This window comes from Platichthys flesus, chromosome 24 (assembly GCF_949316205.1).
Source record: "Platichthys flesus chromosome 24, fPlaFle2.1, whole genome shotgun sequence".
NCBI lineage: Eukaryota > Metazoa > Chordata > Actinopteri > Pleuronectiformes > Pleuronectidae > Platichthys > Platichthys flesus.
Window position 1 is genome coordinate 10,450,793 of NC_084968.1, and position 26,538 is coordinate 10,477,330.

A 26,538-nucleotide genomic window follows, 5' to 3' on the forward strand; every position below is an offset into this window, starting at 1 on the left:
GCATGCGAGTGTGACAATCAGCTGTCGATCAATAACTCATCCAGGCTTCATCCTTGGAAAGGGTTTAAAGGGGTTTTGGAGTTCTGGTGCGAAATTGATTTATCCTCCGTCTTAATATTCACACCTACACTCGATTTACAGTCTCCAATCAACCTAACCCCAATCTGCCTGTCGGCCTCAACCCGAGCAGACACACGCCGGAACCACCGCCCACGATAAGGCTGCAAACTGAACTCTGGATGTATTTTTTCGACATTTTCCAGAGGAGCTGCGTGTGCGAAGGCAAAAGTCTGAGTGTGGCGGTCTGGAGGTTTCCCAGAGCGGTTCCTGCCAGCCCCCCTGGTTCGATTTTAGTGAGCTCATGTGAGAGCTAAATGTCTTGGGCGTGCATCGGTGAGGCCCCCCCCTGCAGCAGATGTGGATTAAATGCCGAAAAGTGTTGAAGGAAATCTGCTTTGAGGGACATGTCCATGAATCTGAAGACTTAGACGCCCAAACCATTCACAGAGGAAGCATTATGCTGCCAATCGTTTTATGCTGTGTCTCAACAATGAAATGCACCTTTTCCCTTTGCATGTGCGGTTGTCATGAATACGTCCCTTGAATATGAAATTCGGTGATGGATGGTGGCGCCTCGGCCTTCAACACAAAATCAATCAGATGGGTCTTTGGGGAAATCCGAGTTTCCTGCTGTACAGGAAGAAGGAAAGCATTCATAGCTGCACATGAGAAAAGCAGAGGAGAAAAATCTAAAATATCTCCTTCACGGCGAATCGGCGGGTCAGTGTTTGACGATGGTGTCGGTGGAGAAGAGGAAATGGGTGGATTTGGTTTTGCAGGATGAATAAATGGAGCCAAAGTCTTAACTGTGTGCGTCGCACGTTGTCCATCATGTGAACGTAAGCCACCTCGGGCTATGAAAGCACCCTAAGGCTCTAAGATCCTCTTCTGATAGGGTTTCTAAATTGTTCTTTACTTATAATAAATGAGCGTGACATTGCGGTATGATATGGTTGTCCATTGGTTGGTCTTGTGTAACGTTACGCAATCACGAGCAGTTTCTACAAAAGTTGTACAGAAAAAACCCTTCGGGCCCCAAAACATTTTTATGCCACAAATGGCGCCAAATAGTCATTCGTTAGGAATTTAATAATCAGTTGCATTCGGGAGCCTCTGTGTGGCGCTGTTCCGAAACACGGGTGCACCTCTGCGGCTTTCCTTGGAAAAACGTGTTTTCTGTTGTTTTTAATTAAGGGGAATTGATCCATTTATCGTTAAATGGTGTATTGGTTTTGATTGTTGGCTGGACAAAACAAGGTAACTTGGACATTTTTCTGAATTTCCAACGTTTTGCTTTCCTCTGCCAGTGCCCAGTGGTCCTTTGGAATTAAATCAAGCTTCTCCACATCCCACAAACTCATTTGTATCCACCCCTTTAATACGCTTGATTTTTATTTCATCAGGATCCAGGATTTATTCCCTTCGAAGTTGCTGAAAATGTCCCAAAAAATTGCCATTTCTCATAATGTTAAAGGAAGTGATCTGCATCTCCTCTATAATCCGGAGCCGTGCTCGTTATTAACTGGATCTGTCTTGGCCCGTGTTCCATCCTTCCACCAAGATTCGTGGAACCGCGTTCTGTAGCTTTGCATAATCCTGGTAACAAACAAACAAACAAACAGACAGGAGTGTAAACACAACCTCCTTGGCGGCGGTTTAATAAAAATAATCACGAGTTGCAGCCCTACTTTAAAAATCGTTCCTGAATCGGCTCTCTTGTGTATTCTGGGTCGGCTTCGGATGAAACTACAGAGCCGGGCAGTCACTTCTGATTTGAGTCTCTGACTGACTTCTTTTTTAAAAGCAACGATGGCCGAGCCTCGTGGGGATCAGTTTTAAGAAACATCCAAACACTGTCAATAAAATAAAGACCTATAGCATTATTTGATTATTCAGATGTGTCAGTGTGCAAGAAACTTTAGGCCGTCATTGAAAGAAAACTTTTAAAATGGAAAATATAGAACCAGCAATTTCTACGACCTGGAGTTGCTGACGCGAGTTATGCCAGAGTTTGAATGGTCCATTCTTTCCTCCTCTCATATATGGTTTATTGTGAAAAATCAATTTTGACAGTGAGCAGAGGGAGCCGTGAGTCACATGCTTGTTACTGTGGTAGAAGAAAAGTCTTCTCTCACTCTTTTGTTGACTCTGACGTCTTGTCACCCTCTCTCTCTCTCTGTTCTTTCTGTTGTGTTTGTGCTTCTCTCCCACGCCTTGTTTTATTTTCAGCCACTTATCTTCCCAAGACCTTGACGAGGCTGGATTCTCATCTCTCAGACACATGCGATGTTATTTCCTCACACACACATTAAAACACACTCGTTGTGTTTTCTGCGTGGAATGATCTCGCTGATAGTGGCACTTTATAAAAATTGCTCATCTATTCATGGTTGAACTTTTCTTTTTCAGCTGTTAATCCCTCACTTACTTCCTGTTCAGTCAAATGTGCGGCTGAGGGATTAACAGCTTGCTCAAGGGCTCCTCGACAGGAGCTCAATAGCAGCCCTTGCTACTTTGTGTGTCTGTGTGTTTGTGTGTTTCTGGTGAGCTGCCCGGCCAAGTGAATGTTAATTAGGTAGTAAAACCTCAGCTAACAGTTCAGTACTCTAGTCAGGTTTTGACTGACTAGTGGCTTATTCACAACCATTTGGCGGGCACTCACACTCTCTCTCTCACACACACACACACACACACACACACACACAGACACACAAGCCCACCAGATTCACACATTTCGTTTGTCCAGAGGCGCCTCTTTGACTGACCAAGCTGCCAATACAATGCATTCCCCTGCCGCTGTGTGCTTGTGTGTGTGTTTATGTGTCTCTGTGACTGTGTTTGTGTGTGTGTGTGTTTGTCTTAAGGACTTTGGTCCCTGAACTTGTCATTGATGTGACAGAAAGGTATTTGATGGCCACACCTGTATGTGCTTTCTTTTCAATTCAGAGCTCTTTGGTTAACACTACAAACTCGGGGTTTGTTTGGTTTGCGCACATGAATGAACACACACACAGACACACACATTCTCGAGGCACTGCTGCTCCTAATAGGAAAAGCTGAGAGAGATCATCCCGGCCAATCACCTTTCAGGAAGCAGGGATCAGCCAAAAGCTCCTCAGCTAATGGCCAAAGTAACCTTCACTTACCTGCCCCCAGTCTAGCCTGTCTACACACACACACACACACACACACACATCTCCTGTCTCTTTTGTCAACACTGTTTTGCTCATTTTGTCCTGAACAAAGCCGCTCTCCCCCACCATGCCTCCCTCCTCCACTCTCCAGATCTCTCTTTCTTTCTTCCACTCCTCTTCCTGCCTTTTCTTCTGTTTCTCTTTGGACTTTTTGTTTGCTCTGGTTTTTCTATTTCTTATTTTCACATCCGACTTTTCAGTTGTTGTTTTGGTATGGGTTTTTTTTTTCTCACAATCATGTCGCGCAGATTACAAAGCTCTCGGGCGGGGGAGTGTGTGAGAGAATGAATGAATGAAACTCTCCTCGGTTCACCGCCGTCCGAGAACTTCCATCAGATATAACATAAACTGCGTGATTTGATTAAGATCAGAGGAAGAATTTGAGCGGAGCATGTAAGCACTGCTCCTCCACCCGCCAAGTTAAGGTGAAGCACCTGCCGAATGAACCTCTCACCACTGGACTGGGTTGCATAATACACACTCGTCATAGTTTGCATTTCTGGTGCATTTGTGTGTATTTCATGAAATCAATACCATCTTAATTATGTTAACGATAAATATGAAGCAACAGCTTGATCACATAGCTTAGCATAAAGACTTGAAGTCAGCACTTACCAATTGAAGGTTATAGAAAATGTCTCAAAAAATGGAGGATCTGCTCCTTAACCCGGATCCACGCCAATATTAGAGGAGTTTAACTATTAAGTGAAATAATTGATAATGATTATAATTTAGTGTTTTCTTTATGAAGTCCTTTTAACAATGCTTGAAGCCATCTTACACAGTTTCTGCTGCTCTTCTCTGCAGTCAAAACGTGTTTGGATTAGTCAGCGACTGAAATAATCCTGTATTTGGGGAAACTGACTTTTATATGTTTGTGTTCAATTTCTCCATTTTCAGTTTTCATAGACTAAACAGACAAAATGATTTGTTGGTCACAGCCGCTCATTGTGGTTTGGTCAATTTACATTGACGTATACAGTGTGTCCCTTTTTAGTTTAAGCATCTCCTGTGTATGTGTGCGTTTCCATCTCGATATATATATATATATATATAAAAGAGTGTGTGAGATCTTTGTGCCTGTCTGTCAGTGTGTGTGTGTGTGTGTGCGCGTGCATGTACGTGTGCACGCCTGGCAGTGTGCCAGCGGCCTGTATGAGCGTGATCCTGGCTACAGAGTGCTGATTGTGCGCTGTGGTATGGGATGTATGCCGGGCGCAGAGAGCATCGGGCGCCTCCTAAAAGAACGGAGAAGCCACCCACCAACCCACTGGGGTTACCGAGTGCACAGGAGGAGGAGGAGGAGGTGGAGGAGGAGGAGGAAAGGGAGGGAGGGAGGGAGGGAGGGAGGGAGGGAATGTTTCCCCTCCTTTCTCTCTCACACTCACACACTTATTTGTCTCCTTCCATTCTCACACACTCCCTCAGAAAAACGCTTGAGCTTCTCTTTGCTTTATTCGAGCTACAAGTTCTCCGCGTTCTTCACACCCTTGAGTTTGTTCCCTGGTCACACCCATACACAAACACACACACACACACTAACAGACACACACACACTGTACTCTCAGGTGATTGTCTTGATGTCAACATAGCCGCAGTGTTTTCTCCCCATGTCTCCACTCTGATCTGTGTGCGGCTGACTGTGTGTGTGTGTGTGTGTGTGTGTGTGTGTCTTATTGGATCCCGGGCCATGACATCACTCAGCTGCCACTTCTCTAACTGGGTTGGTCCGTAAAGAGCTTAGTGCCAGTGGGTGTTGGAGACACTAAGCTGATTACGGTCTACTAATGAGACGCTTCTCGCTTGAAGGTCTCTGTGTGTGTGTGTGTGTGTGTGTGTACTGCATTGTTTGTTTATGTGGCAGGGTGTGGGTTATAGCACACGTGTGTTTGTGTGTTGTGCGTCTTCAGCTGTGCTCAGGCCGGAGGGATCAGGTGGAGAGGGTCCAGGGGATGAGGAGGGGTCAGAGTTGATCTCTGGGTCAGCTGGGGTGCTGACGTGGATCACAGGTAGTGTGAATCCAGATAAGACTCCTGTGACGGGGGGGGGGGGGGGGGGGGGGAGTTATTCTCAGATGAGCCGCCATCAAATCCCTTTTTACCTCCTCTCACTCTCCAGTCTGGCTTTTCAAGGAAAGCCCTGATCTGATCAGAAAGTTTGAATTGGTCCAATCAAGCAGATGTTTTCGACATCTGTGTTAGCGTAAGGTGATCACGTGACGCTTGAACATTCACCCTTTCCAAATAGCCCCCCCCCCCCCCGAGTCCGTTTATCATAGAGATAAAAGAGGGTGCAGATCAAATAGAAATCTAGATTCTGTGAATTCAGACATGGCTTCTCAATGGGACTGTTGTGCCTGGCGGCCGTGTGCGCTCCACTGAGTCATTTGTCTTATCGTTGGATTCAGTAATGACAGTCTGGGACGACAATTCAGCTGCTGTCGTGTAACTTTTACCTAATTTTTGTTACATCACTGCGTCACCATGGTGTTTATGGGGTATATTATTTGTGGCCTCCGCCTCATTACACTGCAGCCCAGAGCGACTGCCTCCACAGCCAACTCTCCCTTTCAACCAGCAGGACCCACATGTGTGTGTGTCTGTGTGATGGGGAAACATCAGATTTGCACATAAAATGTTATTTGTGTGTCTGCTGGTGATGAAGAAATAAGCCGCAGCACTGCCGTCCAACTTCTCGATTCAGATCATCACCCATTTCTTTTAAAATCTTTGACATCTTTAGTAATTCTGTCTCTTTCTTTGTCCAAGTATTTTACTTGTATTACTTTAAGGAGTGTTTTCCTCTTCATTGAATTGGTTGCAGCTGAAAGGAAACGTCTTCAATGCGTCCACTGGTTTGCTGAAGGTTCTCCGGACTTCATCCTGCTGTATCCTCACATGGGTGCATCTGGAATTTCAGGAAAATTTCAGTGCATGTCTGTTTGGAGCTTTATTTTTGACATAAAAATTATCTGTCGCTCGACAACTTGTTAAGATGTCGATTCAAATGAAAAACAATCAGACGGATGAACAAATCAATGAGAAACCTCCAAGTATCAGGTCTATCTGCTTTCATTATCTCTTAGTCGGTTGAAGGTTTAGACTTTATCAGCACATTCAGTTCCTTTATCCCTAAAAACAAAAACAAACTCCAGCATGAAGTGAGAATGCAAGTTGAGCAGTTTTTTTTTATCTGCAGCTTGAGCCGGACGCCTCTGACGCACGGAGCCCGGAGTGTTCCCCCTCGCAAGGCAGAAGTCGAGTTTGGACATTGGGTGTTTCAAATTAGCAGCAAAGAGCCGAGGATCACGGGACCTGTGGGGCCATCTCTCCCCTCAGCTCCATACAGATTGCTCAACTCTTAACGGCCTCGAGGGGGGGGGGGGGGGGGGCTATAGGCTGAACACACACACACAGCCTGCGTATCAGTTACCTAATTCTGACACCGCGACCTTCAGCCTCCGCTTCTCCTCGAGCGATAGAGTGCAAACCTCTTTCTTCTGTTTTCACCTCAGAGAAAAGGAAAGAGGATAATTATTCCAATCTGGACGACGAGGACAGAGAGTTTTAGATTTGCACCCTCCAGCCTCCCTCATGCAAATATGAGCAGAACCCCCCATGCCTCCCCCCCTCTCTCCCCTAACGTTTTCCTGTCTTGAGATCATTGAAATCTTCTATAATGTGATTGAGAGAAAGAACAAAAAGTCCCCCGGCCCCACGCCTCGCTTTATGTAACTCCGATCGAACGAGGGAACAGGGGGATGTTTGCTCACCGCTGCCATTAGTGGCCTGAAAACGGTCGTTAACCTTTAGAGAGTCCTGCTCTAGAACTAACAGCTTCCTCCTGTGCTCTCCAGGGTCTCATTTATTCAATTGTACAGGTTGCAAATTTGTGTTTGTGTGTGTGCGACTGGAAGGAGTTTTCGTGATTTTCTTCATTAGAAGACAAGTCTATACTTTAGCTCAGCCAAACTAAGTAATCAATAATCTCTAAAGTCAATAATGAGTTTCAAATATAAAGAATATTGAATTTGGATCATTGTTAAAGTTCTGGTGTGTTGCTTTGTGTTGTGCGTTTTTGAAGCAGATTGCGTTTTCCAGGCCGAATGCCTTCGAGCTGTTCATCGTGCACATCTTCAAATCTGTGGATCGTTTCTCTACTTCGGAGAAACTCAATGTTCTGTTTCCGTTTCTCTGACACAGGCCTTTCACTGGAATCTTCAATTTCACCCAACAACACTCCGGCTCTGCTAATAGCACAATGTTCTTCTGGGCTGCGGGCGCCCTCAGCCGCTAACCAGAGCATTAAAAGCCTCGCAATCGGCAGCCAGCGGGGGAAATGACATGTGCTCGGCTCCCCTGTCTCCTCATTAGTCCGACCTGGTCAAGAACAAACAAGCAGCAATTGCATGTGGAAGAGATGGAAGGTCAGGAGGTTGAGAGGAAAGTGGGTGAGCGAGGGATGATTGAGAGGCGGCGAGCGCTCCCTGTTTGCTGCTTCAGTCCGTGCTGAGTTTCATTTGCCATTAATGACATTTGTTGTATTCATGAGCAGCTGAAAGAAACGTGACATGACTTCTTCATTAAAAAAAGGGTTAGCGGTCGGAAGCAAGTATGTGCGGTAACGGCCTGTTTTCCTTTTCCTGTGCCAGCTGACGATGGGGGAGGGGAGAACATTTTTTTGGAGTCCAGCAGAATCTGAATATGAATCATAACCTCCTAACCAAAACAACACATAGAGACACACACACACAGGGTTATGATCGGGTGTGCGTCATCACGCTGCTCACTTACATGACGTAGGGACTCTGCAGGGATATCACTAATGCACGTGCGAGCAGGAAAGAGTGGTCACCGCAACTGCTACCAAATGGCTCTTCTCTGGATGATGTTGTTCACCTGCTGTCTGTGGTGTGTACCTGAGCTCCATCCATGCATCATCTACACCAGGGGGCCGCGGCCAATCCCAGCTGGTCTAGGGCGAAAGGCGGGGTACGTCCCTGGAGAGGTCGCCAGCGAATCCCAGGGGCCAAAAAAATGCAATCTTTAAACTTACAGAGGCACACGACCGTATCGCTCTGATCGGACCACTGGTCCACCCTGACACCCTGGTGGAAGGACTCAGGTTAGAGTTAATTTGAGGTCAGGATTGGGGTCAGGGGTTGAAAGCAGATGAGCCTTAAGGTGCTCGGAAACACATTATGTCCAGTGTCCTCACACAGATAGAAGTAATTTGCTTGTGCAGCCAGCAACTACTGTCGCCTCACAGTCCATCTCAACTCTATACACACACACACACACACACACACACACACACACCAACAGCTTGCGGTTCATTGACTCACACATTACACACGTGATCGGTGTGCCCTGTAACCAATCCGTCTGACACTTGCATGTCACCATTTATATCTCTTTAACGGCCGCTCTCTGTTTACACGTCGTCTCAATTCAGACTCAAATAAATCTGAGTGTCTGTCCTCATGTGGTTGAAGGCACCAGACCAGTGGTTTTACATGTGTTTCTGTCTATTTAACACGAGTCACATTAACTTCACAGCTTTATTAAAACCATTAGTCAGGGTTCGGCTGGTGGCTTTTCTTTGATTTCCACTTGCTTCCGTACGAGAGGAAAATCTCGAAGCAGACGTCTGACTGGTATTTGTCCAAGTCACATGACCTTTGAACTCCAGATCGATTCCGAAACAGTCTGCAGTGCATTACGAAAATACTTGAAAGAATAGGATAGGGAGTCATTTCTTATAATGACATATCGCTAAATATGTATGTTTTTTTTTTGTTATGCAAAAATAAGTAATCAGGTAAATATGGCAGAAAAAGATTGTAAATGGTATTGTGTGTTGAATATGGTCTCACCTCCATAAGCGGTCTGGCCAATCAGATCACACCCAGGCCTCAGTGCGTGTCTGGTGATTCCACTCTCATGTGGTCGAGCACTTGCCAGTCCCAGAGACTCGGGTGTAAACGGGGGCAACTGTGTCGCATCGAGTCAGTGTTGATGTAAAGATAACGACTTGTGTAGCTTTAAAAAGTGGAAGTCGAAACCACATAGTTATTATTTCATTTCACATCCACTCTGCTGGAGCAGAGCTCAAACCGCTGGTTCAGAAACTCCCCCATTAACAAGTGCGGAGGGAACTTCAACTTCAAGTGAACGTGCTAAAGGGCTGCGGATGGAGGGGGGAGGTGGGAGGGGGGGTGTGTGGAGCAGAGCGAGGAAGAAGAAAAGAAGAAGAGATTCTTTTACTGATTTCTTTTCCTCCTGTGGAGACGAGGAAAGGGCGAGAGAAGCGTTGCTACAGGAGCCTCCAGAAGGTTCATAAATAAATATTTGCGTTGCCCGTTGGTCAAGTCGGGCCGTCCACACACACACACACACACACACACACACGTATACAATCATTTTCCTTGTTATTTCCTCTAAACACAGAGCTCTTTATCATATAACTTATATGAGCGGGAAGGCTTTGTGTGTGCGGGGGGGTGTGTGTTTGCGGTGTGGTGTGGTGTCTCCACTAATAGTTACACAATTCCTTATCAACATGGAGCAACATCTGGCACGTGGACACACACGGCAGGACAAAGATAGGCATCAGTTTCCAAACACAATTCCGATTGTGCACCGTCAGCCCCCGTCATCCCTTTAATGATTCAGCAGTGAAACCGCTCTGGTTTAGTAGATCCACTGACGAGCACAGTCGATACTGATGCATGCAGGGAAATAAGGGTTTGAATTAGTCTGGTGGAATATTTTATTCTTTATTTTAAGTCAGTGTCGTCAAAGGGAGACGATCCACAGTCGAGCAGCAGTGAGCGTGACGCAGATCTGAGTGAAGTGGGAGCTCTGTGGTGACTGTTCCAAGGACCAAAGGGATCTTTGAGTTTATTCTTTATTTAAATTGCTCTGATCTCACACGGGGGTGGAGTGAAGCGACACGGAGATAAACGTCTGAGGAGCAGAGCCGTCGCTCGGCTGTCTCTCTTAAAAGGTGGTGCAACAGCGTCTTGTGTTTCCTTCCAGAAAAGCTTTACTCAGAAGTGAGGCCCCCCCCCCCCCCCGCCCCCCGCTCATGCAATCACTCCATATGTCACTCGAGAAGGTGTAGGCCTGTGTTTCTGTGTGGCAGATAGTGGTTGAACTGGTGGAGCGGCACCACACCGAGGCCGAGAGGCACTTTTGATCTGAGACTGGAAACGGTGAAAGTGTGCAGGAGTGTGTGAGAGAGAGAGAGAGAGAGACTGAACCAGATAACATTCCTCCAAACCCGTTAGTCCCCCTCTGGCTTCCACAGTGTGTGTCCCGTCCAGGGACAGGACGTCCCACAACAGATTTCAGCACAGAAGCCAGTTTCTGTTACACAAGGACAAGTTAAGACCGCTAAAGTCAGATTCTGCCCCGACAGGTTTCACGTCTTTTATACTATGCTTATAACATAATACAAATATATCTTCTTCTCTCCTGAGGCGCATATTTGAATGTGGGACATGCAGATAAATCATTTACCCAGAAATCATTTGTTTTTGCAGCGTGTTTTATTGGCACTTTAAAGCCAATCGTCTTCTCTTATCAGATAATGACAGTTCCAGGCACTGACTCAGTACATGTGTTGTTCCAATGAACCTAATTGCAGTTTTATTTTACCTGACACAGTTTCTATTTTTATAAACTGTCTCCGGACAGACGCACAAGGATATGAGAAGTAGGGCTGCAGCTGAAACCCAGTCATCCGCAGCTTTTTCCTTTTTCCACAAAGACTATAAAATGGGCGACCAACAAAGATATTGGATTTCATAAACGCTTCAAAATAGAGAACGGCAGCAAATTTCTCACATTTGAAGAAGCGGAAACCAGAGAATGTTCCGGTTCTGCCTCATAAATCATTTCCAAATTACTGATGATCCCTTTATCGTTGATCGTCTCAGCCAATAACTATTTATAAAGATGGTCAACGTGTCTCAATTTCCTCCCACAGTCCAGAAATGAAGATCTAGTATCCATGCAGGGGACTTCAATCTGTGCGACACTGAGGGCCCGGCCAATACACGTAGTCAACAAATCATGAGTCAGTCTCACCTGTCAATCAAAATAAGTCCGTAAAAACATACTGTAATAATGATCGTTTGAACAAACATCTTATAACAACTACCTAAAATACCAGAAACCATCTTTACGGGGGAAATTTGGTCCACTAACATGGAGGAGGCGAAGTTTCTGATCTATTGACCTTGTTTTTTGGGTGATGTTGTCCATCTTTATATAAGAGCGTGGACACTCAACCCGACAGGGATTCCTGCGGGTCAGGAAAAAAAATTTGAAATTATATCTCCGGTCGAGTTTGGTCAAGTTGGCTGGGATGCCCAAATTGTGTTTACACTGTGCAGGTCGGTTATCTGTGAAAACATCGGGTCGGGTTCAGGCGCTAAAAACGTGAATGTCCGAGTTCGTACAGAAGATCGCAACCTGAGCCACTTGGTTCATATCGTACCTGAGGACGGCACAGATCGCTCTCACACTCTCCGGGGCCCGTTCAGCGTGTGGTTGCCCCTGAAGCAGCGCGACCGGCTTCTTAAAATACCTTTCTAAATTAAATGGAGCCTTCTTTTTTTATTTACAGCTCGCTGCCAGTCAAATATTTCACAGGCCGACATGGCTGCCAGGATGAGGAACGCAAACCCTTCAGTTCAGATGTTGCGCAAGGACGATCTAAAGAAGCTGCACGTGGGGCACCTCCCCCCCCCCCCTCTCTGCCTCTTCCTGTCCCCACACATTCCTGCTCGTCTTTGTGCCGTAACACACCCACTGACTCTCTCCCGCTGTCGCTTGTGCATAATGAAAACTCGCCTCAGGCCTCGTGTATATTCATCCGACAACTCAGAGACTGAAATAACAACATTTCATTTCAAATTTATCGTTTAATGTGTCGAGTGAAGATTGCTGAGGGTCCTTCAGATTTGATGGCGCCTCATCGTAGTCGTTTACATACTTATTACACCCACACACACCTGGAGAGATACCCTGTAACGTGGCTGCTGTAGCCGTTGTGGGTGTGATTGGCGTTGGCAGGATGACTGTGTGTGTGTGTGTGTGTGTGTGTGTGTGTGTGTGTGTGTGTGTGTATATAGCACTCGTCTGTCAGCACACCCACACCCTGCTCTATGGAAATTTACGGCTGAACATAAAGGGAAAATGTGCTGCGTCGACTGTTCCCGTAATGTGTGTGTTTGTGTGTGTGTGTGTGTGTGTGTGTGGGGGGGGGGGGTTGTTTTTAAGACAATAAAAAGCTTCCAGTGGGATAATTGATTGCTCGCATTTATGGGCTGTGTGGTTAGCACCTTCATTTTCCATAAAGGACGACATTATCATAAACCGCACCGACCAGGAATCACTTGTCATTCAAGTGTGGCGGATGGAACCGCGGTCCATTCTAACGTGTGAAGAGGGATGCGCTTAAACTCACACACACACTCACACACAAATCAGCTCTTCTTGTATTTATTCCAAACAAAGTGCTGCTGGTGGTTCTACAGACTTAAAACCAGTTTCCCTTATCCCAGAGGATTTTTCCCCAGAAAAGACGCGTCCGCTCCAGGCCTCTGCAGGGCAGCGTGTTACGGTGGCCCCTCAGGGTCAAAACGCAACTCCTTCTGAAGTGTGTTTTAAACCCTCAGGGCCAACGTCGGCAAAATGTACAACTTGTTTGAGTGAGGTGACGGGTGCGTCAATATGTGCACAGTCTCTTATTACACTCTGTATGAACTTTCACTAAACTTCTTTAACTTTGTGCTACGTAGACAGACGTCCTCAGAAAAGTTCATGATGATGATGAATGTCACTTTATTTCTTTTCAGGTTAAAGACAGATTTTTGCTCCTGAGGTTTATTGTCAGTTTTTCACATTGAACTGGAGAAATGATTAAGAAGTGCTCTTATAGAAACACATATATTTCTGGACAAAACCGTAAGCTTTCATTTAAAAAGTACATCTGCAAAAGTATTTCATTTTAGGAAAAATAAATAGTGTAAATTCAGTTTTCCTTTTTCTTCCTTTTATTAATTTACGAGTTCTAGGTCCAGGTCTAGACACCTCCTCCCAGTGACCTCTGCTCTAGACCTCACAGCTCAATGCGAGAAAGCCATGTGTGAACTGAACTCCCTGAACTCCTCTCGAACTTGATGCAGAATGGCTTCACATTATGCAACAGGTCTGAACCACTGGCCCCAGATCTGTAATCACCACATCTCTGAGTTCTATATTTGGACTTGCTTCATAAGTAACGTTTTCATTATATTTTCCCCACATTTAAATTCTCCTGCAGCTGTTTCCGTACCTGTTATATCACCGCTGTTTTCATAGAACCCGGTGAAACACTGTGGATGCATTTGAGTAAAGCCTGTTATGTGGATAATTGTGCCTCATTATCCCCATTTAAAACAATTATGGCATCCTGACCCTTTAAAACGGGGTCTTTTGGAGCAGCTACAAACACTTTAACCTTTTAGTCGTGTTTGCACAATACGTCCTGTTCAGAACCAGCTTGTTTCCGTCAGGCCCAATCTCCATTTGGACCAGAACCCAGCTGGACCCGATGCTGCTGACCAGTGGAGGGAACTGGGGAGCGTAAATGAAACCATGTGCTGGAAAATTAAAGTGGAAATAGTGGAAATTTAAGTGGATTGTGCTGCAGGGGGACGGTTCAGAAGTTTTTGCTTCACTGGGAAAACTGGGTCAAGATATGAATTCATTTTAACGGTCGTGAAACCGAGCCCCCCCCCCCCACCATCTAGAAGCCAAATTCTTCAACATCACCTTTGAAACCCACAGGAGGCGAACGTGTAATGCACAAAAGGTGTCATGTGCATACGAGCTGGACTCGCAACTAACAAATAAGATCTGTGAAATTGGATTCGTGCACCGAGAACATTATATCTCCATAAGCGACAGACTCTCTGGCGTCATTGGGAGAAATTAAACAAGGGGACACAGGAGCCCCCCCGCCCCCCCCGCTGCTCCGAGCTGCCAGCGTCCATTCCTTCGTATTTGCAGCTGTCCTCCCGACGCTGGATCCCCGGCTCATGTTGCGCCCGTCGCACCTCCTGCCCGCTCGTCCTCCTCGCGGGATTGATGATTTAATGGAGTCAAGTATAATAACAGTGCTGGAGGATTGCGAAAAGGCTCAGGATGCTGGAAGGAGAAATCGCTGCCATTGTGGAAAAACACTTTGAGTGGGAAGGCAGTGTTTTATTCACATCCTTGGATTGATACAATTCCCTGATGGGTTCCAGGAGAAAGTTCTTTGCTTTCCTCAGTGTGAGGGTCAAAGGTCGGGGGCTGGCTACTCTTGGAGTTGGAAGGGATTTGTTTCTGCCCGGCCGGGTGCGAGTCCGGCACGTGATGATAAATCTTTAAAAACCACAGGATTACGTTCTTTTCTGCCCCGGGGCCGATGAGACGTCTGTTAAAAAAAAGATGAGATGTTGTGATGAACTCATCGGGGGATTTCCACTGAAGTTCACAGAACCTACTACAGGCTCATGCTTTCTGTCCCCACACTGGCATCCTATGACTTTCCGCTCCGCAGCATTCGTTCTGCCTCTCTCCTCAGCTCCAGCTTTCTTTTACTGTAACAGGACGATGACCTCAAACAGCTCGAAACGTGAATCGGATCCCGAGCACTTTTGCTTTTAAAAATAAAACATGATTTTAATCCAAACCGACCGAGTGACCGGTGACCTCACTGACTCACATCGTGCTGCATAGACCCGCTCTGTGTCCTGCGGGGGCGGCATTGAAAATGATAGACTGACACGCTGGATTTACGGCCAGAGAACAGGGTGGCTTTCAATTTTAGAAAGCACTCGATTGAGACATCACACAGACCCAGACTCTCCTAATTACACACAAACACACACTTCCACACATACACACATACCCAGGCGGCTGGGGAACAGTTATTGGCTAGACACGGAGCGCGGAGGCAGATAGCCTTGTCTAACCTCTTGATTTAAAACAGTCTGGGAGAGGACGGAGGAACAAAACGTTCGCTCACACACAATCGTTACCACGGTCATTATTAAATCGAGTTGCCCACAGATGGAGAAACGATACAAAAAGGAAACGAACGCGATCGATAGACATACCGCCGAGGGAGGGTACGGAGCGATGGATGGGGAAAACAAGAAGAGGGCAATAACCGATGCTCGCGGTCAGAGGAGGGAACATCTCTTGCGTAGCACGTGCATTAGGATGAGGCAGTTGTTGAGCATGTTTCAGCGTGTAATTATCCACGTCTGTGTTTAGTGAAAGGTCGTCATTAAGTGAATGTGGACCGCGTAATTATAGCATCTTCCTCCCGTCACCGCCTGCTCTCCGGGTCGCCAGCTTTCATGAGAGTTTGCATGCATGTGTGTGTGTGTGTTCATGGCAGTGCACCAGTGCGTGTCCTGCCTGTCTCCTCCGGTCCCCACTGGTTGGCTGGTTTGATTGTTTGTGTTGCTGTTTTTCGAGGCCGGCTGCCTGAGCGAGGGAGCCGCTGCAGCTTTAGGCCACCGTGGATTTGGCCCGGGCTGGCAGGCACCGTCTGAACCGGGGAGGAGGGGGGGTGGAGGGGGCACTAAATATAGCTCACTGCACCAGGAAGAACACAAACTAGAGAGAGAGGGAGAGAGGGAGGATGTAAATGTAGTGTAATCTTGTGCAATTAGAGAGTCGAGAGCTGCTGGGAAATGTTGGTTAAAGCGCGTCGCGGGGAACTCTCTCTGAGCCGGCTCCCTTTTACTGGCTTTTGTAGATTTGTTATTCGGGGCCGACTCACTGCCGACGAGTCTTTAGCATGAGTCATCACATTTGACAGGAAGCAAACCCAGTTTAAAGAGCACTGACTAATCCTTATAGTGGTCATGATCCTGCTTCCATTACACAGTCTACAACCCACTGTTTAGCATTTTCCATCGACGCGTTAATAAAAAACCACTGTGACACACGTGACCTCGGGAGGTGTGATCAAGCTTTTATGCTGCCGGGAGCGATCCTATTAAAACGAGACATTATCATGAAGAGGAGACGGTTTGTTTAAAGAGTCGTCGACCGCAACATGGAAACCGGTGACTGGTTCTTCATGTTGTGACAGATTTGCGTAAACACAACATTGTTTCACGTTGCGTCAAACAAACAACCGTTACTGTGAGCCATTTCCCAGAACTAACACACAGCTCACACTCACGAGCACAGAGAGAGGGGGGGGGGGTTGCATGACAGGGATGGTAAAAACTTTGTGGGTCTTTTGACTTTCTTTTTTTGATGGTCCAACGCTGTGGTCCATGATGACCATCCGTTTTCATTGAGTTTGAGTGTTTAAGAGAAGCTCACATTTTTGGGGGAATACATGTTTTAGAAGAATTATAAATATCTTCTGTAGGAAGTTGAACAATTTAACGAGATAAGCTATTTTGTTGTTTATGTCGCTGTGGAAGAATAGCTGATGCTTATGCTGGTGCTAATGGTGATCCGTAGAAAGAAAGAAAGATGGAGGGTGCTTATCCAGGCTTTCCTACTTACATGCCCATATCAGATTGGTTGTTTATGTTTTTGACGAGAGACTTGACAGACGATAGATTAACCCCCAAATTCGTTTACCGCTCTGCACAGATAAGTGGATGTTAAGGAACATGTCACAGAAATTGTCAAACAACTTGGGAGACATTGTGGAGACATCCTCAGGCTCCTCATATATCAGTACGCGGCTGATAATGTTTGATTTGAATCTGTGTTTTTATTTCTAAACGCATTTTTCCAAACTGTACAGTGTCTGGTTCAGGGCTCAACATACAAACAGGCAGATGTCTGACGTGTGGCGTTGTGCGATTCTTTTACTGTATCTTCTCTAGAGCAGATTTAGCTAGTCTGCGCTCCTGATAATCAAATCAACTGTGCAAACGAGGCCGACCTGACATCTTTTCTGGATATCAGTTTTTTCCTTCTGCTTGCACGCACACACACACACACACACACACACACACACACACACACACTCACACACAAGCACACACACACACTCACTAACACACACTTCACTCTATGCCCGCAGCAATAGATGTCCTCACTTCTCCTTTTCCTGCTCTTCTCTTCTTCACTTTCATGTCTGCGTCTGTTTCACGCCTGTGTTGCCATATTGTATTTCCGTGTTGTTCACTGTGAGGTCACGGTGTTCCCGGGGCCGATAAGCAGACACGTATCTCACAAAAGATATTATAATTACCCCCGATAAGCAAGACGCGCTGTGTATACATGTCATAATATTTCTTCCTCATATCACAGTTATTGTTTATTCTGCATCTAACCAAACCATTTCCCCTCTGTGTTTCTCTTCCCTCCAGAGTGCTGATGTCGGTGCGTCGTCCTTGGGGGGGAAACAATCTGGTACCACTCATTTAAAGGCCCCGCCCCTGCTCCTATCCGTGTATCCAATTGCATTAAAGGAGCAACTGGATCGGACCTGCCCCCCCCCCCGATGAAGCACTTTGACAGAGACCGATGGAAAAGGGTCTTTTTTTTCTTCGCTTTCATCCGGTTGGTTTACGGAAACCAGCGGAGATGTGTGCCAAATGACATTCTTGAAAAAATTCTCGCTGCCCTCATTCGTTGAGTGAAAGCCAATCAGAGAAAGGTACAAAAATGGAGAAAACATCCAATCGTAAAGAGTTCAAAGGTGGCTGATTATCATGTGTATGAGAAAGACAATATATATATATATATAGAGCTATTTACAGTAACTGCTAAAAAAAAGTGCCTCATTTTCAGACTGTAGCTGTTTTGCAACGAACTTTCAACTTAGCCTTGACTAAGTTCAACTTTGGGTTCTTTCTTTGTGCTTATTTTGTTGTACCTTCACAAAAAATGCAGAGGAACATATTGAAAGTGAAACGCACTTAATGCCGCGTTAATGTCATACACGATCCATGGTACGCTGTCGATATAATGCTATCCGTTAAATTTTGGGGGATCGTGAAGGCCTTGGCTGATGTGACGCATCTATTTTTATGGATTATTGGCACTTCTGTTTAATTTGGAGCCACGTTTTTTTATAAATATTCAAGTTTCTCCTATTCATGACTAAAAGGATGCTCAGAGATCTCTTCCCTGACATTCAGCCTATTTGTTAAAGAAAGTAAAACCAAAAGTATGCGCTCCAAAATGAAATGGGTTCTTAGTTGGGTCACGCCTCTCCCCCTCACGTAATCCCGATTTTTAAGCTGATGCTAATGACAACGTAGCAAACGATGAATCTGTTGTGACGTGAACGCGGCATCTGCGCTAACATAAACTATACAATGGTACTAGCAATGCTACAGAACCTCCTGTCTACTGTGAGAAATATTAGCATAGCGCCTGTTGGCTTACTGCTCATTGTGACGTGTGTCACTTTTATTCTGTCCGTCTCCCTTTTCTTTCACGTTTAACTTCTCGAACCAGAGCCATACACACCGACAGTATTACACACATTAGGCTTGAAAACAAAAGGGGCTCGTCTGTCAGTATTGACACTGTCCTGCTCGCTATCTAAAGGTCGCCAGCTCAGATTAAGATATTACCACCATGCCAGGACGTGAATTCACCAACCTGCTGACCAGCTCAGGGTGAGACCCCTGCCACAGAGCCAAGCAATCCCATTAACGCTATTAGCTCCATACGCGCGTCTCCCTTAATCCCCTTTGTCTCAGGATGCAAAATAACATAAGGTGCGTACAGTGAGGATAAAGAACCTATCTATAGCCATGCTAATGCTAGCTTTGTAGCGGTCAGCACACTGCTTCTAGCACCGGAAAGGGGTTCAGCCGTTATTTCTACAATGTCAGTTTATAGAAATTCCTAATTTGTTGTCCTCACTTATTTTATACATTACGGTACCAAAAGTTTATGAAGTGGGTTTTAAAGTTTTTAATCAGGTTGGATTGAAAATACGTCAATCCTAAATCCTTTAAAGGTTCGGTGTGTAAGATTTAGGTGAAAGGGATCTATTGGCAGAAATGGAATATTTTACTAGTGTGTGATCACCAAAATTGTGTAAATTGTTTTATTTTTTTATCCAGTAATGGACCCTTCATATTGAAATAATTTATATTTACCCCTCTACCGAGGCTGCCATGTTTTTTACAGTATCTCAGACTAGACAAACTAAACATCTTTTGAGTTTTTATGACAACTGAAGGCTACCACGGGGTCTCTTTCATGTTTGGAAGGGGAAATCAGCTGCAACATGCAACTTCACCACTAGATGTCACTAAATCCTACACACTGAACCTTTAATTCAAGACTTTCGATCTCCTCCCGCCTCCTCTGTCTTTGCTTATTGGTCTTACTTTAATCTCCGCTATGCATCAGCACTTAAGTGCCTGTCCCCGCCTTAGCAGCTAGCACTAATAGGGCTGTCCTAGCAGAATATATCAAGTCTATTTTTGTGTCTATTTTTGTCTCTTTTGACTGTACAGTTCTCAAAAAAAAGAAGAAAAAAATGTACTTGTTGGTGTTTGTTCAAGTGTGACAGTGATCTATCAGATGACTCGACCGACAGCCATGGCCCCCGGTGGAGTTTTGGACTGTTTTACATTTCGTCGGGAATCGTTGCGGGGCCACCAGTGCCAAATCGCAACAACAACAACAAAAGACACAAAAAAGACTCAGCTGTCCTCCTCTTCGACAGCACCTCGAAAAGCAACCTTCAGCTTTCCAGTCTGGACGTTTTGCTTTGTTTTGTTTTAACGATGTAACCTTTTTGTGTTTCCCCCCGATGTTTTTATTTTGCAGTGTGTGGGGGGGGGGAACTGTGACATATCTCCCCTCGCAGTCTGCTGATGTGACTCCCGGAGATAAAGGTCATCGGGGAGACTTGCGTATGCTTTAACCTTGGATATTCTTATGACTTTAACCAGAGTGTCAGAAGAAGAAAAAAGAGAAATGCATGAAGAGAAAGACGAGGCCACCGTGAAAAAAACCCACAACAAAATGTCTTCATGTCTAAATACATCTACATAGCTCTTTAGTTTGTGCTCATGTGTTTATCTGCCTGCTTTGGGAAGTTCATGAACTTTCTCACTCTGGTCAGATAACTGTCGGCGTCCCCGGAGCACAACAACGCAGCTTAATTACATGCAGATTGGGATCTGTGGTCGGACTTGCCCCATAATAGTGGTTAGCAATGTAGAAGTGGAAAAAACAATTGGACTCAAACACATGAAAACGCTAGCGTACACACAAGCAAACACAAGGGATAAGTTTAAATGTATTTTTGGAAAATGTTCTCTTATTGAAACTGCAGTTTTCTGCCAAAGCAGACACGCTTGAAGGTACTTTCAGTCGAGAGATCGCACAAGTAGATGATGCATTCAGGTGCAGACGCTGCTCTCCTGCAGGCTGGAGCCTCCTTCCAGCTCTGAGCGTCTCATGAACTTCTCAATATAACACGTTTTTACTGTTGTACCTGCACCAGGCTGGAAAGTGGGGGCTCGATGGTCACAGCTACATATCATGAATGGGGGGGGTTAAACAGTGCAAGTGGCTGCATGACTTCATTCATTGCATTGTGTAGAGATATTCATAATTGGTGCGGGAAAAGTGCTGCTGCTGTTGTTCTAAAAAATATTTTGTTTGTATCCCTTCCCCCTTTTTCCCCCGAAGGATGGTACCGAATGGGAATATTGTGGGAATCTTTTTTTTTTTTTTTTTTGCCATTGATGTAGAAAAGTTTTACTTCTGTTGCTTGAGAGAAAAGAAAAATCTGACTAAAAGATAAAAACAAAAAAACGAGTCAAACAACAAACAAACTTGTGGTTTCTTTTGTTACTTGTGACTGGCTGCTGAATTTTGAGATGTAACGGGGGGGGGGAAGTGAGACAGGAACACAACGGCTGCCGATCGTGGAGGCCTCATGACCACAACGCAGATGTCGCACTTAAACGTGGAGAAAGCAAACAGGCCGATTGTTCTCCGGGAAGCTTTTTTTAGCCACGTTAGTCACATCCACTACTCCCATTGATAAGATCGTTTGCACCCGGGGTTGGCAGGCTGCCCCGTTGAGTTAATCACTAGCCTTTACTGGTAATTTGACCAACCTCCGTGTTTGCTGGGTGACAGCGACCATCAGGCCTCTTCCTCCTCCTCTGTCTTACTTGATACCGCTCTCTCGCTCGACACTCAGGTTAATTAAATAAGCTGATAAATCCATGTCTCACTCCTCTCCTCTCATTGTTGTCGTGTACGGGATCTTGTATCCTCGCTGTCACACAGATGGCCAAGTAACTCAAACCCCAGCCGGGTGTGATTACACTCGGACTGGGGCACTGCAGGAATTAATAGACATGAGAACACACACACAGAGGATCCGTCTCTTGCCGCGTATAAATAAGGTTACCGCGGATAATGAAAGGGCCCGGTGGCACCTGTGTGAGAGCAGGAGAAGCCGTCACACCCTCGTCTCAAAGGTTACTGAAACTGACACTGCTCATGTTTCCGCCTTGGTCACTTGCATCTCAAACAGGGAGCGAGTCCCAGGAGGGTTTCATCCCCACATCTGATTTTGTTTGCAGCATTCCCCTCTTTTCCCATGATGCACTTTGCACGAGCGAAGAATTTCACCCTCGTGGTGACCTTTTTAATCAACGGATGACATGGCTCTTGTGATGCGCCCTCAGGCAATGGAGAGTGGTTGCTTTCCACTCTCAATAAAGCCATTTTCAGACATGAACACCGCAGAAGGACCTGCACAATTAGGTTCCGGACTTTCTCTGGAGTTTGCCGTTCACGCGGGAACCACGCAAAGTGTCTTCTCCGCTCAGACACATTCACAACAACACAAGAAATCTCTGGAGGTGATTGTGATAAATTCTTTGGAGGATCTACAGCTGTCTTTCCACCTGAGCTCATTCGGAAATGTCTCATTCTTATTCAGGGACTGTCAGGAGGAACTCCACAGGAAGTCCTGAACTTCCGGAGATCAACAAAGCTGCTATTGATTGACACACATAATCATATGATCTCAAATCTGACCCACATCCTTATTACTGTACGGACGAGGGGAAATGTAGGCCGCTTTATCAGTACTGCTCTTTAAACAATGAGTCAATGGACACGGCAGCCGTCAGGTTGTTGTGGCGACAGGTAGCGCCAGTGCTGGGAATGGTTCTATGGGGGCAACATCTCCCGTAAGGACACGAGAAGGAGGAGGAGGAAGAGGATGAGGAGGAGGAGTATGAGGAGGGGCAGGAGGAGGAGGAGGAGGAGGAGGAGGAGGAGGAGGAATCGTGGACGGGAGCCAAAACAAGAAGACACTGAGTCCAATCACGGAGGTGTGCAGGCAGGTAGACCTGTTGAGCCTGAGTGGGCGGCCTATTATCTTCCCATTGTGCATGTGTGTGTCTGAGAGAGATAGCCATCAGTGTAAAGGTGGAGACAACCCAAACACAGTTCTTTTAGACGCACATGGTGGCAGGAGTTGGACTCTCTCACCTGTACTTGTTTGCACACGGCGGGGCGGACACAGCGTTGAGCGAACTGATCCAACTCAACAGCCACAAGAGCCTTTTAGTGGGTTTTTCTTTGAGCTTTTTATCGCATCACATTCAATTTGATCAAAGGCAGATGAGAAGCTGTGTGCTGATGACAATCTGATTGAAAGCTCCAGAGCGGCTGCTCAGAAGCATTTCTCCGTCTTGAGGTCAGGACCTTAAAATGTTTTAAGGGATAAAAGAAAGAATGAAATAGTTCCCTTTCAAGAATGAATTTTAATTTTAGCGAATGTTCCCCACTTTTTCATCCCTCAAAAGAAAAACCCGTTTTCTGGACTGCAGCGTGTCTTGATGCCTCCTGTCTCATGATGAATTTAGTTGCAGGGGACATCCAGAGCAGAACAGTCACACTCATTATAAATGGCTTCTACTTGAGATTCGCTCTCTTTCATGAGAGGGCTTTAATTTCCTTAATCAAACTGAGGGTGAGCTTTTCATCTTTTTGATGCAGCTCTTTGTGTAATTGTTAAGCACGTCCCAGAAGCAGGAAAGTCTTATGAAATCAGGGCAAGAAAAAAAAGAACAGATCCCCCCTCTGCTCTACAAAAAAAAACTGTCTTCGCTACCTTCAGCCAAAAGAGAACTTAAAAATACCACCTTCACTTTTTCTGTTGTGTAACCGTAATATTTTTGCGGTTTGTCAGACTGCTTGTTATAGTGGCAATTATAAAAGTGATGCTTGTAGATCTCTAGAAGCAGAAATTCATATTAACAGTTATGGTGAATTGAGAAAACAGGCAGAAATCCCAGCTCAGACATTATTATTCCTCCTGATACTATTATTATTATAAGATCTGGATCCTGCAGGCCTGGAGTCAGAAATACATGCAGGAGATGTTCTGCACAGTGACACAGAGACAACAGGAATACTGGACAGGGTGTTGACAGTTCAGTATTCCTGGAGGACAAAGTTGCTTATGCATCAAATGTATGACTCCATAAAAAATATATAAAAAGCCGGAATCATCACATATCTGCTGAGCCTGACAAAAGCACGTCTCCAAGCTGTGAGGTAGAAAGTAGTGGTGTCGCTCTGTGGTCAGCTGCACGTCCTCACAGGGCAGAGGCTGCTCTTTCCATGGTGTTTACATCGCGGCCGATCGTGTCCAGTCCTCCCAGTTGCACGTTGGCAACAATACAGGAAGTCTTCCCTTCTTTATGACTTCCTCCATTGCTCGGGCCACAGGAAGCTCGCTGAATGAATGACACGGGAATAGATTGTTGCTCCCACAGCAGATGTGGGAACGGTTTCATGTCAGCACTGCTCCCTGGTCCCAGCATGAGAGAGAGAGAGAGAGAGAGAGAGAGAGAGAGAGAGAGAGTGGGATGGATGAATAGATCATTCACACTTATATTGTAGAGCTTGGTTTAGTATGGATGGATAGATAGATGGACACAAAGACAGGCAGATAGAGAGAGAGAGAGAGAGAGAGAGAGAGAGACAGGGAAGGAAGGATGTCAGACAGACAGATACCACATGCAAACCATAATACATGAAATGTGTATGTACAGAGACGTGTGGGTCCAGATTGTGTGTGTAACTCATTGTCCACACACAAGCAGCCACAGTGCAGCACATGTGGCAGGTGTTTCAGTTTAGGAGGACCTTCTGTATGTGGACCAGGCCAAGCGAGGCTGTGGATTACAGTCAGTGTGCTGCTTCTGTTAATCCTCCCAACTTTCTCCTCCCTCCCTCCCTCCCTCCCACCCTCCCTCCGTCCTCCCGTACGAGGGCTTTCAGGACAAAGTTAATCACTGTGCAGACTCAATAAAGTTAGTTTACACACACAGTCATGGTCAAGGCGAGGGGGCTCCGCTGCTTGCAGGTCCCGTCCGCCCCGTGGAATGTGAGGTAATCTGATACACAAATGCCACAGGCGACGCCACCATGTTCCTAATGTATTTCCAGCTCTCCTTTCCTCTACGCCCCCTCCCTCACGTAGTGTACTCAGCCAAACAAAAAGCTTTTCTCTGTCTTCTCCCCCCCCCCCCCCCTCACCCTCTTGTCTCCCCCTCTCTCTCGTGATTATGGATTTAGCTTTATTACAGGCTGCATACGAAAGTAGCTCTGCTGGCTGGTCTGAGAAAAAGGGGAGGTTAGAACTGTAAAGAAAAAAAAAAAGTGCCACATGGGGTGAGGAAGAGAGAGAGGGAGGGGAAATGAGCGGGGGAAGAAAGAGGAGGAGGGCGTTTTTTGGGGGGTGGTGGTGGTGGTGGTGGTGGGGAAGGAGGGTGAGAGGCGACTGTGAGGCCTCTGTGCATTATTTTCCTTGAAAGCTCCCTGATCGCCTCCGACACATGGCGCAGAATTCCCCTCACAGTGGGAGAGGAGGGAGGGGGGGTGGAGGCAGCTTTTTGAGAGAGAATGAGCAACGCACACACACACTTGCACACATGCACACCCACAGACACACACACTTGGGGGGAGGAGGGTGGGAGTTTCGTAAGGAAGTATACATATATCAGGAAAAGAAGGTTGTGTGTGTGTGTGTGTGTGTGTGTGTGTGTGTGTGTGTGTGTGTGTGTGTGTGTGTGTGTGAACCAGACACACACACACACACACACAAAAGGCTGCACAGAGAGAAAGAGGAGAACTTTGAAGGTGCCGGCGAGGGCCACAGCCCCGACATGCCAGCTACAACATCATATCACCTTAATACCTCCTCAGACCTCTGGGAAAGTCGACGCTCCCGCTTACCACGGGTATTTGTAGGGTGGTGGTGGTGGTGGGGGGCGTTAATACAATGTGTTTTAACTTTGACAGGCAGATCTAACCCCCCCCCCAGCCTCCCTCTCCAACCGTTCCACCCTCCTCCTCCTCCTCCTCACTCTGGGGCCCCATGCTCTCCCAGACCTGAAGATTGAGGACAGGCTCAGCGCTTGGTATTTAGGTGGAGCTGGCTGACTGGGAAAAGGTGAAGGGTCAGGTCGGTGTGAATGGACCTGTTAGGGCACTGGGATTCCCCCCCCCCCCCCAACAGACCATGTGATTGCGTCAGACGTCAGCTTCGCTCTTAAATTAAATGTCTTTAAGGTTGAAAACAGCCAAACCCAAAACAATAATTCTGCAGTTTCCCTGTCCTCTTTCAGCTTGTTTAGAAAATGCATTTTTCTTGAGAGTTAATGCAGGAGCAGCAGCACATTTTTTTAACATCCTTGTTAGGTCACACATGGAATAACTCAATGGGTGAGCGGCGCCATCTAGTGGACGGTCTGGGGCCTCCTTTTGCTGTGAAGGCCCAATCAGGTCAATAAAATGGGGTTAATCCACATTTTTCATTCACTTCAGTTAGTGTTCACCTCAAAGATAATGATAATGATTATAAACTGTAATTACATGGCATCTTTCTAAACACAGTTACAAAGGGCTTTAGGTTAAAAACAGGCGAAGGCAAACGATAGAAAACTGTTAAAAAGCTAAACAATAAGAAGCAGTTTGAAAATCACACAGCAGCAGGACACAGATAGAGGAATAAGAAATGTGAAAGGAGTAAAGACACGATAGAATTAAATGAAAATGATTACAGTGGAAAGAAAGATCAGAACTGGGAAATAAAAAAACACATTTAACGCTTGTTTGCACTGTTGGTTTACTCACCTCTGGAAAATGTGCAATAGGTTATATACACACATTCGTATACAGTACACACGTATCTCTGTGGTTTGACACTTGAATCCTCTCCAATTATAGAATTGAATTAGAGTTGT

At 45.9% G+C, this 26,538-nt stretch overlaps 1 protein-coding gene across 1 annotated transcript in view; it reads left to right on the top strand.

Annotated features, from left to right (window-relative positions):
- si:ch73-335l21.1 (insulin receptor substrate 1-B) overlaps positions 1 to 21,090 on the top strand; it is a 43,057-nt gene extending 21,967 nt beyond the window's left edge. The window contains exon 4 of the mRNA XM_062384008.1: positions 17,647 to 21,090. Coding sequence (XP_062239992.1) covers positions 17,647 to 17,654 — 8 coding nt within the window. The 3' untranslated portion in view covers positions 17,655 to 21,090. The remainder of the gene's footprint in view (positions 1 to 17,646) is intronic.
- Positions 21,091 to 26,538: the final 5,448 nt, after the last annotated feature.